Here is a 16,254-nt window from a genome sequence, read left to right as displayed (position 1 = left end):
GAACAAATAGTTGTATCAAGACAGGTTTTCATTTAATAAAACTTCTTCTGATACCTAGTTAGTCTTTAATGAAAATGGTGCCATTTTGACCAGCAACATAGCAGCCATCTTGAAATCCTTGTTGTTACTATTTCTCATTGGCAAGGTCATGTTGAGATTGGTTTTAATTAAAGAATTCATTTGATATGTACATGTTAATTGCCCTAAATGAAAATGGCACAGAACTGATGCCCATTATGGCTGCTGCATCCACTTGTGATTTACACTGTATGTGTGTGTGTGTGTGTGATTTGGATTTTGAACATAGCTTTAACAGTTTTTGAGTCATATTGCTACGATGTCTGCAGTGTGGCAGTTTAAAGTGATATCAAGCACTGGGGCATCGTGCCTCAGGCATATAGCATTATATATCCCAACCAGTCACAGTAGCCTGACACCAGGCTGACCAGTCCTAACACTAACCTTTTAATGCTGAGTGCCAAGCGAGGCAGCTGTTAGTATCATCATTAAAAGTCTTAGGTATAACTTGTCTGTAGTTCGAACCCATGATCTCCCACATCTGAGGCAGATGCTCTAACCACTCAGGCCACTAGAGCAGTCCGATTTACACTGTAGAATTTCTTTTAATTTATAGTGAGTTTAAAAAATGAAAATGACTGCTGTTCAACCTAACAAAGCTAATGCCATATTGGCATTAATTAAAATTTTGTTTTAGTTTCTTTTCCTGTTTATATCAACATTGGGACTTCACTTGAATACACTCTAAAACAAGTAGTTTTTGGTGCCAGTTTGACTCCCAGTCTGAGTGTTACAGCAATTCTTTTTCTGACTTGTGCTTCTGATTTGTCATATTGACATGGGGATTTCACTAAAACACTTTTTGCAATATATAGCTGTTCCTACATTGAAATATTGTTAATTTAACTTTCAAAGACTGCCATGGTGATCATGCTAATTTAATTTCCAAAGACTGCCTGGGTGACAGTGCTAATTTAACTTCCAAGGACTGCCTGGGGTGACAATGCTAATATTTAACTTCCAAGGACTGCATGGGTGACAATGTTTAATTATTTTTTTCAAGACTGTTGCTCGTGAGTGTTGGATATTGTTGACTGACATTTTTTAAATTAAACACTTACAATATGTCTGATTCATAATGAAAACGACACTGATTTGTCTACCATCATGTCTGCTGTTGTGAATGGGTTGAAAGCCAGATTAACTTGACTAAGGTGTCAGGTGAAAGGTAAGCTCATGGCAGCCTAATCAAAATGAGTGTTTTAATACATCCCTTGAAGGAACAGTGGTATTGATACAAGTTTTTTCTCCAAAATACATCTTGCGGTATTGAATTGGTCCCTTGCAATATGTAATTAATCCTGAATGAAAATTTTACAGATTTGTTTACCAACATGTCTGCTATTATAAACGAGTTTGAAAACCAACCTACTATTCCATTTGGGGTTATATCATAGGTTACTATTTGTGAACAGAGTAACTTGTTTACATACACATAAATTTTAACTAGACTCTGTGTTTAGTTGTTTTTGAATAAAAAATATTGACAAGTAGCACTCGGACATTGATTTCAGGATCAAACGAATAAAGTCAGACTCTATGTTTTATCAGTATTGGCTTTTGAACATGATAACACAAACCAGTATGAATGTATTTTTTTCCAAGCCAGTTAGTGGATATATGTGAAGAAAAACTTGAATGATGTAATTTATATGACTTCTTTTTTTAATGTGAAATTTGGATTTAACTAAAGTTGGCATGTGGGTATATAATGACATTGTCTGAGACAAGTTCATTGATATTCTGTCTGGGATATCATGTTCAAAGTAAAAAGGTATATGATATCAGGTGCAAGGAAAAAGGTCTATAATATCAGGTGCAAGGTAAAAAGGTCTATGATATCAGGTGCAAGGTAAAAAGGTATATGATATCAGGTGCAAGGAGAAAGGTCTATAATATCAGGTGCAAGGTAAAAAGGTCTATGATATCAGGTGCAAGGTAAAAAGGTCTATGATATCAGGTGCAAGGAAAAAGGTCTATAATATCAGGTGCAAGGTAAAAAGGTCTATGATATCAGGTGCAAGGTAAAAAGGTATATGATATCAGGTGCAAGGTAAAAAGGTATATGATATCAGGTGCAAGGTAAAAAGGTCTATGATATTAGGTGCAAGGTAAAAAGGTATATGATATCAGGTGCAAGGAAAAAGGTCTATAATATCAGGTGCAAGGTAAAAAGGTATATGATATCAGGTGCAAGGAAAAAGGTCTATAATATCAGGTGCAAGGTAAAAAGGTCTATGATATCAGGTGCAAGGTAAAAAGGTATATGATATCAGGTGCAAGGTAAAAAGGTATATTATATCAGGTGCAAGGTAAAAAGGTATATGATATCAGGTGCAAGGTAAAAAGGTCTATGATATCAGGTGCAAGGTAAAAAGGTCTATGATATCAGGTGCAAGGTAAAAAGGTCTATGATATCAGGTGCAAGGTCAAAAGCCCAGACAGTGTTTTTGATCTGCATTTATCTTGTAAATATGTTAACTCAATCATACAAGAAATATTTTTTTCTATTGTGCCTTGCCTTTGAGGAATAGTAGGAAGCATGGTTCTTAACATCCTTCTGTCAATCTCTATCCATCACACTTCCTGTTCTGTTCTCTAACTTTAAAGCTGTTTGAGTTGAGGGGATAAAACCTGGTTACTTCTATGTATCATCACTAGAAGCTGTTTTGTATACACTTTGTGGATTCTGTGTATTGTACATTTTCCATCACTTTCTTTTCTGTTCTTTAACTTAAAAGCTGTTAAGATCAGCAGATGAAACTTGGTATACTTGTACAACATGTAGGAGGCCTATTTTTAAGGTTAAAGTCTTGGCGGCTCAATAGTTTGTTTCCATAAGATTTTTCTTTCCTCTCTTTAAAGCCATTAAGATTAAGGGATGAAACTAGGTATACTGGTGCACCATTGTTAGAAGGTGTGTTTTGCATCACATTGGTGGTTCTATCTTCAAGATCAAGTAGATGGCTCATTATCTTACATTTTCCATCACACTTTCCATTTTGCTGTATACTTTTTAATCCTTTTGAGATCTATCACTAGATGGTGCGAGATATGTAATGTTTGGAGTGCCACTTTCAGTATCAAAGTCACTGCTCAGTATTTTTTATTTTTCTATCACACTTTCCATTAACTTGGTGACTTTAAACTCATTTGAGATTAAGGGATAAAACCTGTATAAATTTACTCCTTCACTAGAGGGTGCATTGCATACCATTTTGTGGGTCCTTTGGTCAGTGTCAAGGGCATGGTGTTTTGCTGCACACTTTCTTGTCCACTCTATAACTTTAAAGTTTTGCTTTAGATTAAGGAATGCAACATGGTATACTTATATGTCGTTATTAACAGGTGTGCTATGCAGAACATTGGGGACCCTGTCTTCAGGGCCAGGGTCACAGGAATCTATGTTAATAACTGTTTAAGAATAATGGATGAAGCTTGGTATATATGTATATTGTCACATGAAGATGTGTTACATTGCATGGTTGAGGTTTTATGATTAAGGTCACAGGTCAATATTTTAATGGTTTTTCTTGTTTCACTCTTTTTCTGATGTAGTGATATTATATTTTCTTTAAATAATATGTCTGAAATATTCCAGGGACTTTCAAAAACCAAATTATTTGTCATTTGAGAGTGGTTATATAGGTTTTTAAGTTAAAATTCTAAGTTGCATGGATCCTTATTTTTACAGGAGCGCCACAAAGAGATGATAAAGGGTGAGGTGCAAAGTAGTTTCCCCGTAGACTATGTGGACCTAACTATTGCAGAAACAGACAGATATCCATCTATCAGATTCACTATCTCCCATCCAAATCTGCTTGCAACACTGCCACATGATGTCAGAATTATTCATGGTATGCTATCTTCCATCCAAGTCTGCTTGCAACACTGCCACATGATGTCAGAATTATTCATGGTATGCTATCTCCCATCCAAGTTTGCTTGCAACACTGCCACATGATGTCAGAATTATGCATGGTATGCTGATAGAAGCTTGTTGTGCCTGTTTACTGTACACAACACAAGATTCTTCTGATTACATAGTCATTTTGTTAACCAATTTAATTTTTTTCCTTTCTTTATAAACGTCATCATTATCAACAGCTAAAGTTTTGGTTGAAGTTTTTAAAAAATAGTATATATTTGATAAACCCATTTATCAACTTTCATCATACTTGGAATGATTCATCATGAAGTTAAGACAGTTTCTGCTGTGACATGCATGATAGTTGCTTTGACTTTGGATCAAGGTCACAATCCTAGAAAAATTAAAATAAGGTTTTCCATTTGCTTATATTTTCTAAATCCCCTGAACAATTTTGATCATGCTTAGAATGAATCATATTTTTGTATTTCCTAAAGCTAAAACGATTAATTCTTCAAAATTCTTCCTCAACCATTTGACCATGGTGTCAAAGTCACAAAGAAAATTTGCATTAAAGTTTCGGTTGAGGATTTTTATTATTTGTTTATATTTTCTAAATGTCCTAATAGATTGTTAGCATTAGGGTCCATAAACATCAACATCAGTATAGGCATGGACACAAGATAGTGAAGGAGACTCATATTTTGGTCAACTGTTTTTGAGGAAAGGGAGGTTGGATGCTTGAAATTTTACTTGATACATTAGAATTATAATCTCCTTTATCTGTAACACAAATATTCATCTAAAGGATTTTAGTACTGATGGAAATTAGATCTGAAGGAGTCAATAAATTAATGACATACTTTGAATATGAATTAAATTGACATGTGGACCTGCCAACAGTCCCGATTTATTCAGAAACATTGCAGATTTGCATGGCAAAAATTAAACATTAATGGAGAAAAAAAGTAATTTTGCACATTCTATGTTCAGTGACTAATTTTTGATCATTCTTAGTCAAATTCTGTTTTTTTGGTCAAATTCAATAGTTATATTTTCATTTCTATTATCAACAAGTGCCATTGTGAAATTGATTTGAAACATGTTTGGTTTGTTGTGTTCAGTTTATTACCATGGATACATTTTGTAATAAAAAAACAACATAGGCAACAAACATTCACCAAAGAAAAAGTTGAAAAGTGAAGTCCACTACAGAGAGGAATACACCTATGAATTTCTGTTTATTCGGTTCAGTTTGAAAGACGATATGTCCAATGTCATTCTCCACCCTATGAAATCACCTTTTAAAAACCCTGTCCCTGATTTAGTTTTCATTTAGTTGGCTGGTCTGGACATGCTTTGTATCAGTAAGGTTGGAGTTTTTCCATTTTAAGGTCAGAACATGTGTTGTCCATTGTAAGAAAACACCAGTGAATTAAAGCTTCATAGAATTACACTCATAAACTGCTAGAGCAAAGCCTATTAGTATTTTTGCACTGGTTAATTCCTCAAGATAGCAATTTCAGATGTTACTTTTTGGATAGCATATGATAATCTAGTACAATCTTATATTGTTTGTACTACTATATACAGTTACATACTGCAATTGCACAGTCCTGGAATACTTCATCCAAATCGAGAGAAAATTGAATAGTAATCCACAGATAAGGCAAAAGCAGTAACTTAGAAGTTGTCTGTGGTGTGTGTTTTTAGCCAATGATTAGGTTGACCCTGTACATGGATGTTACTGTGATGTTGGCACTTTGTAATTGACTGAGACAATTATTCTGTTAATAATACCTTCTGTTGTTTTGCCAAAGGACAATTCAGTTCTCTGGTCTTAATAAAATAAATGCAGCTTAGCTGTGGAGTTGGCACTTAATTTGGTTCTCATGGAAGCACTAGCCATGACATGCAATTGAATATTTTTGTTTGAATTGAAGAGAGTATGTAAAATATTATGATGATAAGATTGAAGTCAAATTAAAAAGTAAAATTAAAACAAATTTCACATTAGACTTATTTAGTTGGTTTTTATTGATCACAGTGTTGCCAACTGTAGTTATTTCTACTTTAAAGGCATTCCCCAATAACATTACATTAGGAACATTAGCCAGCTACCTCGCAAATCCAACCCTACTAAATCATCTTTCCTTTCTACACCACTTGTTTAATAAATGGTGCCCTGCTAATTTGCAAACCTGCTTATAATGTGGGGTCATGCATTGATCCCATTTTTTAAACCAGAAAATACCAAAAAATTGATCCTTATTTTTTTAACTTGAAGAAAATTGGGGTCAAAATTGGTAATGAAAACTTTGTTATATATAGCTTTTTTTAAATCATTGTTAATGGTAGATAGGACCGGGAAATTTTAATCAGCATTATGAAATATCAACTTTTAATAAGAAGTCATATAATTTGTTACATTTTCTTTTAAAATGACATTCTTACTACACTGCAATTAACAATATTCAATGACATTTCAATCAATGAATTTTACAGACCATTGTGGGAAAAACAAGTTTCAGAGAATTCCTGAAGAATGATAAGAAGTTTCACTATTACTTGCAATGAAATCATGGCATCAGTATTTTACTAACGGAATAATACAGTAATTGAGTTTCAACATAGATGATAACACTGGACAACAAATTTTTACAAAAGTCATGTTACTGAAATAAAATTAGTCAATTCTTATCAATTTTTATGTGCTGAACACGAATATGACAGTCAAATTGCAAAATTGGCTCTAGTTTTTTTGTAATCTGCAAGAAATTAATGTTTACATAATGAAATGCATTCCAATAGTAAAAGGTCAACTGTAATAGCCTACCTATAAAAAATCAAGTCATTGACTACATCTTAGATTTCTTCGCCTGTCTCTTGTACAGCTGTTCGGGAGCATCTCTGAGGAGTGTCCAGCAGTAGTCAGCCAGCATTGTAGTGGACCATTTTCCCTGGTATCTTTGTTCCATTGTTGCGATATCTTGATGAAAACGTTCGCCGTGTTCATCACTAACAATACCACAGTTGCTAGGAAAGAAATCCAAATGGGAATGAAGGAAGTGAATCTTTAGAGACATATTGCAGCCAAGTTTCTTATACTTCATCAACATGTCTTCTACTAGTTCCTTATAGTTTTCTGCCCTAACATTTCCGAGGAAGTTTGTAGAAACTAGGCGAAAAGCATTCCATGCTTGTTTCGCGTCACCTTCCAGCAAGTTGTTGAACCGGTCATCTTTGAAAAGCTCTCGAATCTGAGGACCCACAAAAACTCCCTCTTTAATCTTTGCTTCGCTGAGTCGAGGGAATTTTTCATGCAGGTATCGGAATGCTGGCAAAGTCCGGTCAATGGCTTTCACGAAGTTCTTCATCAAACCTAGTTTGATGTGAAGGGGTGGTAGCAAGATTTTCTGAGCCTCAACCAGAGCTGGGTGTTGGATATTCTTCTCTCCAATGGCTACATTCTGCCTGTGAGTCCATTCCTTCCTCATGTAGTGCATTTCCCTTGCTCGGCTATCCCACTCGCATAAGAAACACATGTATTTTGTATATCCTTGCTGCAGTCCCATTAAAAGGGCAACTACCTTCAAATCACCACAGAGGTGCCAGCTGTACTTGTTATACTCGATGGAATTCAGTAGCTGCCTTAAGTTATCGTATGTCTCTTTCATGTGGACAGCATACGCTACTGGAATAGATGGAAGAATGTTTCCATTGTGCAAAAGCACAGCCTTGAGACTCAGTTTCGAAGAGTCCACAAATAGTCTCCATTCTTGTGGGTCATGAGTGATTTTTAAAGCATTCATGAGGCCCTCAATATCGGAACAGAATATCAGATTACTTTCCTTTCTGAAGAAAGGCTCCAATTGCTGGTGGCGCTTTCGATATGCAGTAATTGTGACATCTTCTTCTAGAAGATTCCATTGTTGGAGTCTTGATCCTAGCAATTCTGCCTTGTTCTTTGATAAGTCCAAATCACGAATCAGGTCATTTAGTTCTTCCTGTGTTATTCTGTGTGGGGTTGATGATGCACCACAGTGAAAATCTGGATCACTGCATGCTGATGGACCAGGAGAAGAACAGGTCGACTCACCTTTGTCTTCGTCAGATGAATCAAGAGAATATTCTGCTGGAGGTTCTGGAATAGGAAGTCCCTCACCATGTGGAACTGGTCTCAATGCAGACAGAATGTTTGGGTAGACTATTCTCGACTTCTTTCGCTTCGTTATTCCGCCGGAAAGAGGAGGAACCAAGCAGAAGTAACAGTCATTTAGGTGGTTGCTTGGCTCTCTCCACACCATTGGGACTGCAAACGGCATTGATGACCTTTTGCAATTCAACCACTGTGAAAGCTGTGTTGTACATGTAGCACAGCATATATGCGGAGCCCAAGGCTTGTCTTGGTCACCAACCTTGCATCCGAAGTAAAGATGATATGCCTTCTTCACTTGAGAATTGATACTTTTCTTCTGGTTGGCAAATGTCACTTCCCCACAAATATAGCAAAAATTGTCCGCGGTATTAACACACTTTCGAGGCATTACTGTTCTTTATTGTACGTAAATGGATAAAATAATAAGTTTTATGTAACAGTAGCTTGAACTGTCTCGCACAACGTCTAAAATATTTTAAATGCTGAACCTATCTGATTGGGCTTTATATAGTACACTGCTTACGTCAGCTTCAGCAGCCGCCTGGCATTAGTATAATAGGCCTACACATGTATAGTACATTGCTGACGTCAACTTACTTCAGCAGCCGCATGGCGTTAGTATTGCATTGCATCAGAAAATGATGCAATCAACTGTGGATGATGTGAGCATGATGGTATTATGCAATGTTACATCATTATTCCGGATGTTGCTGCAGTCCTACTGGAGAAACTTACACAGTGAAACATAGAAAATGAGGTATATGAATATCTTCAAAACGAGAGCTAATACAAATTTTTCACGGTTATATTCGTGTTCGGCACACCAAAATACTACAGATTAGGGCCTTTTCAAGTCAGTAATGATTTCACTGTTGACCAGTGTAATCTCACAAATGTTGCATGTTTTTGATAAAAAGGAATCTTGTTTGGTAGTGTATCAACACTTAGGCTGGTTCCCTGCTTCATAGACTCCTAGTTTCGCAAAATACTATCATACATCACTCCCAGAACCAGATTAATCAACAAAACAAAAAGCAGTGACATAATACATGAATGTTTTTGCCTACCGTGTTTGGTTGTTGAAACCAGTTGCAAACATGTTATCGATCTTTGAGATGTTGGACATTTTGAAAGTAAATGTAATTTACAGATAATAACAAACATCTTCATCAGAAAAAGTGCTTTATTGACAATATTTCTCAACTCAATTATAACATGAGGATTCAGCCATTAAACAGCCCATCCCCACAACCCTGTGGTTTTCGGGACGTCTAGAGGGTGTTTGGAGGTGCCTCTGTAACTCGCACCCTCGTTTATAGTGTGGTCTGTGTTTTTGGACCCTGATGTGCAGAAGTTATTGAGGCAGATGTGTATTTCTGTAGACAAAGGGCAGTAACTCTTGCCCATTACCTCATCTTTGCACAGCCAGGTGTCGCTAGGTTTTTGCTTTGCTGCTGTAAAGTGCACATGCTGTGCAGTTCATCCTCAGACAATCCAGCTGTTTTTTGTGTTCCTATGGGTGCATCCATATTTCCTTTTGGATTTATTATGGAGATACATCAATCTACTGCAGTTTTTTTTGCATTATTTTACAATTTCTGCCAATATTTGAGTGATTTTGTCACTTTTCAGAACTTTGTCTTGTAAGACCCCCATCCCACCACACTCTCATTGACCTATACCAAGTCATTATAAGGTAGCATAACTTTGACGTTTTCATTTACTATATTGGTGATGGAACTCTTATTAGCATAATCATATAGTGTTGCTTGATATTTATGCATAGTTTATACATATTTCATGCTGTTTTGATCGACTTGTGGTTTAATTATTAACTAAGCATAGTGCATAAGTTCTTAACAGGTCCATAGGTTTTTGATTTGAAACTTTCAGTGTTCTAGCAACTTAGTACTTTCAAATACATTACAATTTCCAGCATTAATTTTTTTGTGTTGTTTCATTTGATTGTCATCAATTGTCCCAACATCACCAGCCATTCAGCCGACACTGGCATTCCAGCCATCCCAGCATGGGGACCTTTTCTTCAACAATACTTGCCCAGTAACATTTCTTAAAGTCCGTCCCAACCACCTAGCCATGTGAGCATTGCTCAGCTTAAAAACTAGTGACACCTGGTGGTGGCAAGTGGAGGTAATGGGCAAGAGGTCTTGCTTTATCTGTGTGAGACAGACAGGAAAAGATGATTTTCATCTTTTTATTGGGCTGGATACCTGAGGTAGTAGGCCTATATCCCCTTATATTAATGTGATTGAGTAAATATTCTCAAATGAACACAATTTACTTAAAAGTTTTCTTTTTATGCACATTTTTGAACTTTCTGGATTTACACCTTTTTGACAAAAACCTTGTTAATATGTTCAGGCAAACTGCACAATGTACGGAAATTAAATTTTGACAGTCATATTTTTGTGATATGTAAATGCTCTGATTAGGTTTTCAGGCAAGTTTTCAATGTTTGCATATTTTTTAAACGTTCTGGACATAGACTTTGTTGCAACAAAAACCTTGTTAATATGATTATTTCAGTAGACACATGAAACTTGGTTGGTCTGTTAATATACATACATAGATGAGCTGATTAGAGTTTTATTACATTATAACAATTATTCAAATTATTTGACATTCTTGAATTTATTTCTTGGTCAGCAGTTGAGACATGTATGTTTTACCAATACCAATCTTGTTATATTTTTCAGGAGCAGACCTACAGGAACTGAAAGAACCAAGAAGGTTGTCTGAAGAAATTATGCAGGAGTGGAGAGATTATATAACAACTATGCCTCTCTCAGAAGCCATGGATCTCATCTTAGACAGCTATGTCTCTTAAACTGCATCATGTCATATCGCTACTCCTTTTGAAGGGATGGTCATGTCAACATGTAATTTTCATATAAACACTTCTCATAATAAGCAGTTGGTACTAAATGAAAACGGTGCAACTGTGACCTCCCAAAATTTAAAAAGGCTTTGTCATAACATTTGTAAAAAAGATGAATGAAACCTGTCTGTTTCTTGCAGTATATAGTTTTTCCTTTGGAATGATGCTGTCAGCCATTTAAAAAATCTTTATATGGCTTCTTCTTATGAACAGATATGCTGTTTTCACAGAAACATTGTAGCAGTTAGTAACTTTTTGAATGAAATAATGCTCATCTTACCTCCAATTTGGCACCATTATGGCCAGCTTGAAAATCTTATCACTATGCTTGCATGAGTGGCGGCATTTCCACTGAAACACTTGCAATATTTAATTGGTTCAGAATAAATATTACGCACAGCTGACCAGTATATCTGCATGTTTGTGAAGGAGTTTTGAAAACGAGACCATGGGTTGGGGCGATCAATCCAAAGACCATTGCTTGCATTTTGTAATTTTAATTAGCTTATGAACAAAGTGATGTGGTACAGATAGAAGTGAGGTTTGACCAGACTAGGTATTTAGTTGCCTTCAAATAAATAAGTTGGTAGTACGCACTCTGATATATTGATGATAAAGTCAAAAGTCGTAACTTGGGGTCTTTCGCTCAACAAACTTGTGGGCATGATAACACCAGGTATGAACAGATTTTTTTTTATAGTTGATTCATTAGAAAAATTCTATATATGTTGCCACTTATATAAATTCATTTTTTCCTCTACAATATTTAATGATAAATTTATCTGTGTGGATATAACCTGGCATTGTTGGAGACAAGTTCACTGGTTTTCTGTCCATGATGTTTTCTGTGTCAGATGCCATGACAGAATGTTATACTGCAATTATAGATATTTTGTGAATATTTTAGTGTAGACATAAAAGAAAATACATTTTTTTAAAAGCAAATTTGATACGTTATTCATCAGATACATTACCACTTCATAATGGAGTACATCAGGTATTGATGTAATTGTGATTATTGCCAGACAACAAACATTGACCATCATACTAGCAACTGTGCAAAGTATGTCACTATAACTTATTTCTAGAAAGTATGTATTGTGCTCTACTTGTCAGGTTCTTCATTATGCAGACTTCATTGATCTAGTAGTACATGATTTTTAAATTGATTTGCATAAATTATTGTGATGTTAGTTTCAAAATGAATGCTTAAACATTATATTTTATGCCCTAAAAGAGAAAAATTTAACAAGAATAAGAGGAAAGCTAATGAAGTTATCTACATTGCATACAAAATTCATTTGTTTGCATCTAATGTGTTTTTATTATTGAACTACACAAAATTGTTGGAAAAAAAGCTAAATCCAAAATATTGAATGATATGTAACAAAATGGAACAGTGATGTGATGACCTGAAAATCTATTCTGGTCATCTACATATTATTACAGACATGTTTGCTTGATTTTATTTGTCTACCATAAGTGATTGTTGGCTAACCATGTTTGCAAGTTTTGCCTTGAAGAAATGAATCTTGTTCCAAAACTTAAAAAGGTTAAAAGATTGAAATTTAAGGTCAGAGTCATCAGAATCTAAACAGACTTTAGGCCTATTCAGTGTATTTAAATATCTGATTTGGCCTGGGTTGGCTCGACAGTTATTTTTAGATACCTTGCTGCAGTGTAAATGCAAACAAGACTTTGGTATAATAAAATTCAAAAATATTTTTTTTTTAAAAAATGGAATTGTTATAATGGTGTCAAAATCCATTCAGATCATTGACATATAATAGATATGCCAAACAAATTTGATTTGTCTACATTAAGTGTTTTCAGCTTAACTAATCTTCCTTACAATGTATACGTAAAACAGTATCTAATTCCAAAAGTTTACAAATGTGTAAAAGATGAAACGTTTTTCAAAAGCACAAAAATTTAAACAGGTTATTTCAGTATAATTTTAAACGGTTATCAAATTCTATTTGTCAACCTCAGGTGATTTTTCTTAATGTTGCTTACAAGTTTTTTGCAAGCTGTGGTGACAAAAAAATAAAATTGTATACAAATAATTGAAAAATAAGGTCAGTTGCCACAAGTGATTTTGGAAAGAATTGGTGGAAAATTTAACTTAAAATTAACCATAAATATGAATGCTATTTTTTCTTTTCTTTTAAAGGGTTTTCATGTTGCCAAACAATTGTGTGGTTCCCATTTTTGCTTAAAGTAAAAAGATTGTATGCTCCACCTTTAATATGATCAAAGATGGTCCACTTCCCTTATGTTTTCACACTAGTATATATGTCCAGCCTGAAAATAAAGTTTTATGTGCAACCATCTATTTCTTATAACCCATTTGAAGATAAGCTCTTGTTGTCTTCATTGTACATACTCTGCTGGCAATGTAATTATACAAACTATTTTGCATCACTGGGAATGCTGAGCATGTATGGTATGGAACTCCTGAATTACTTTTTATTTAGTCCCAATGGATCTGCCATATAACTTGAGTATGACTATGTAATTAACATCATATGGTAATTCTTTATTTTTGTTTGAATTACATATTAGTGTCTGATTAGGTTATGAAACAAGTTTGAGTAAGATTAAAGTTCTGTCAGAGACCAAATGGTCTCCAGGTGCTAACTGGGAACATTTTTACAGATAGGACTAGTGTAGTATTAAGATTATTTCAAGTGAAATTGTGTGTACTTTTGATGGAACAAACATATTATTTTTAAAAAGAATGTCTTATATTAGAAAAACTACAATTAGAAGCAGGGAGAATTGTGATTGCTCTTACTAGAAGTGTTTTGTATCATAAGGTTTATGAAGAAACTTGCTGGTCTGCCTTGACAAATGAAACATTTCACAAACTATGTAACTTTCATAAAAATGTATTTCTTATCTTGCTGACCTTCTACTACCACTGTTTGGTAAGACAAACAGGTATAGTCTTAGAAATAGAAATAATTTTAATCGAATTAATGCCACAATGGAAATGAGTAGAAACGCATTCCTACATTCTTCTTTTTCATGTTTGGAACTACCAGAGTCAGTGAAAGGTGAAATCAACTAATATACCTTCAGAGTAAATTAGAAGCTAAGATAACACAACTACCAGCCCATTTTATTCTAAGGTAACAGGAAATTATCTAGACTGCATACTAGATACTAGAAATAAATTGTAGTGACTTGCATCATGACTTATATTCTGTGTGTGTGTGTGATTTGGATTTTTAACATAGCTTTAACAATTTTTGAATTATTATCGTTATGATGTCTGCAGTGTGGCAGTTTGTAGTGATGTCTAGCACTGGGGCATCATGCCACAGACATGTAACATGATGTACCACCCAGTCACATTATCCTGACACCAGGCCGACCAGTCCTAACACTAACCTCTTAATGCTTAGCACCAAGCGAGGCAACTGTTAGTTCCATTTTAGTAAGTCTTTGGTATGACTCGGCCAGGGATTGAACCCATGCCCTCCCACATCCGGGGCAGACACTCTAACCACTAGGCCACCAGAGCAGTCAACTTATATTCTAATCATTTGAGAGATAATTCATTATGTACTTGTGTTGATGAGTTAGAAAATGCATACCATTACATATTTACTTGCAAATACTATGTTGAATAGTGTAGGAAATTGGTTCAAAATCTAAATAACCTCTGTATACCAGTGAATAAAAATAATGTTATTTGGATAATCCGATTTTCCAGTGAACATTGATATTGACTAGTTCCAAACATATCTTTAAGACAAAATACTTTACATGTATAAGGAGTATTCACAGTTTTATTTTTCTACTCAGTTACTGCCAATTTTAATATAGAACGACATTATGCTGTTAACTTGTTAGCTACTGTATTCATTATTCATTGTGGTGTAAATACTCGTGTCTGATTACTGCCTTGGCCATTTCTTTATTCATTTCCGTTTCTCTGTCGCTCATTTTTTCTCTTAATCATGTATGTTTACATATAATTGTATGAAATCATATTAATTGATGTTGCTGTCCATGTAAATTTTGCACTGACTGTAGGGGAAGGGCACTTTCTAAGGTGTAAGAACTTGTAGGCTGATACCATTTGTTAACATTAATGGTAATTAAAGATGTTGAAACTGATCTCCAGGACTTCAATGTCAATGTATACAAATATGGGGGAAAAGAGTTATCTCCCTTCAGTTATGATTACTCATATTCACATGTATATTCTAAATTTCCAGTGGCTGGATGGTGGCCATTGTATATGATGGTATATTAAATAAACTTATTTGTTTTGGTTGGTGGAATTATTAAAGAAACAGGCTGTCCACTAGTCAAAGAAGAATATTTTAACACCGTGTATGAAAATAGCAGGCTTCATTGTTTTGGTTATAGTTAGCAGTGTTTCTATTGCTCTGCTCTTTATCCATTTTTGGTGCTGAATCTAAGATTTCTTATCAGTAATACACAGCACCTATAACTATCGTTTAGCTTACTTGTTCTGCAGTGGAAAAAAACCATATCCATGCAAGATGCACAATTATCCTGTTCTAGAAATTATTAAAACGTGTATCAATCCAGTCCAGTTTCTAAATAGGAACATGTGCATCAAGCCAGTCCAGTTTCTTTATAGGAACATGTGCATCAGCCCAGTCCAGTTTCTTTATAGGAACATGTGCATCAGCCCAGTCCAGTTTCTTTATAGGAACATGTGCATCAACCCAGTCCAGTTTCTTTATAGGAACATGTGCATCAGCCCAGTCCAGTTTCTTTATAGGAACATGTGCATCAACCCAGTCCAGTTTCTTTATAGGAACATGTGCATCAGCTCAGAGCAGCAGAGGGGCTGGCCAGACCAAGGGAATTAGAGGAATGTGCGATCTCCCCAAAAAACACACAAAAAACATTACTTCGCAGGCAAATTTGATACTTTACAAATATTTCTAGATCCCCCCCAACCCCCGTTAGAGAACAAAATCAATTAGATAAATATATAATTACGACAAAAAATCTATATCGCTGTAGAGAGATTACGACGATCATCATAAGAAAATATTGTCTCGCAGGCAAATTTTTATGCTTTACAAACAAAAATCACTACCTCCCCCCTGTTAGAGAAAAATAAAGATTTTAAAAGAATATCGTGGTGAATTATGCCCCCAAAATTAAGGTGCATTTGATTTTTTCTCATGAATCGCTAATAAATGGTCACGGCCCCTCTGCTGCTGTACAGAATTAAAATATTTGGTAAATTTATCAAAG

General features: G+C 35.0%; 1 protein-coding gene across 3 annotated transcripts in view; it reads left to right on the top strand.

Annotated features, from left to right (window-relative positions):
* Positions 1–15,132, top strand: part of LOC149784355 (centromere protein O-like) — a 52,816-nt gene extending 37,684 nt beyond the window's left edge. For 2 of the 3 annotated variants that reach the window (XM_089932402.1, XM_089932401.1), the window contains exons 5-6: positions 3,773–3,935; positions 10,823–15,132. In XM_089932402.1, coding sequence (XP_089788528.1) covers positions 3,773–3,935; positions 10,823–10,953 — 294 coding nt within the window. In that variant the 3' untranslated portion in view covers positions 10,954–15,132. Of the gene's footprint in view, positions 1–3,772; positions 3,998–10,822 lie in introns of all 3 variants that reach the window. The other variant, XM_089932403.1, reaches the window with a different exon arrangement.
* Positions 15,133–16,254: the final 1,122 nt, after the last annotated feature.

This window comes from Sinohyriopsis cumingii, chromosome 14 (genome assembly GCF_028554795.1).
Source record: "Sinohyriopsis cumingii isolate HCF-2022 chromosome 14, ASM2855479v2, whole genome shotgun sequence".
In the NCBI taxonomy this organism is placed as follows: domain Eukaryota; kingdom Metazoa; phylum Mollusca; class Bivalvia; order Unionida; family Unionidae; genus Sinohyriopsis; species Sinohyriopsis cumingii.
The sequence above is the reverse complement of the archived record's forward strand: the minus strand, read 5'-3'. Positions and strand labels throughout refer to the sequence as shown.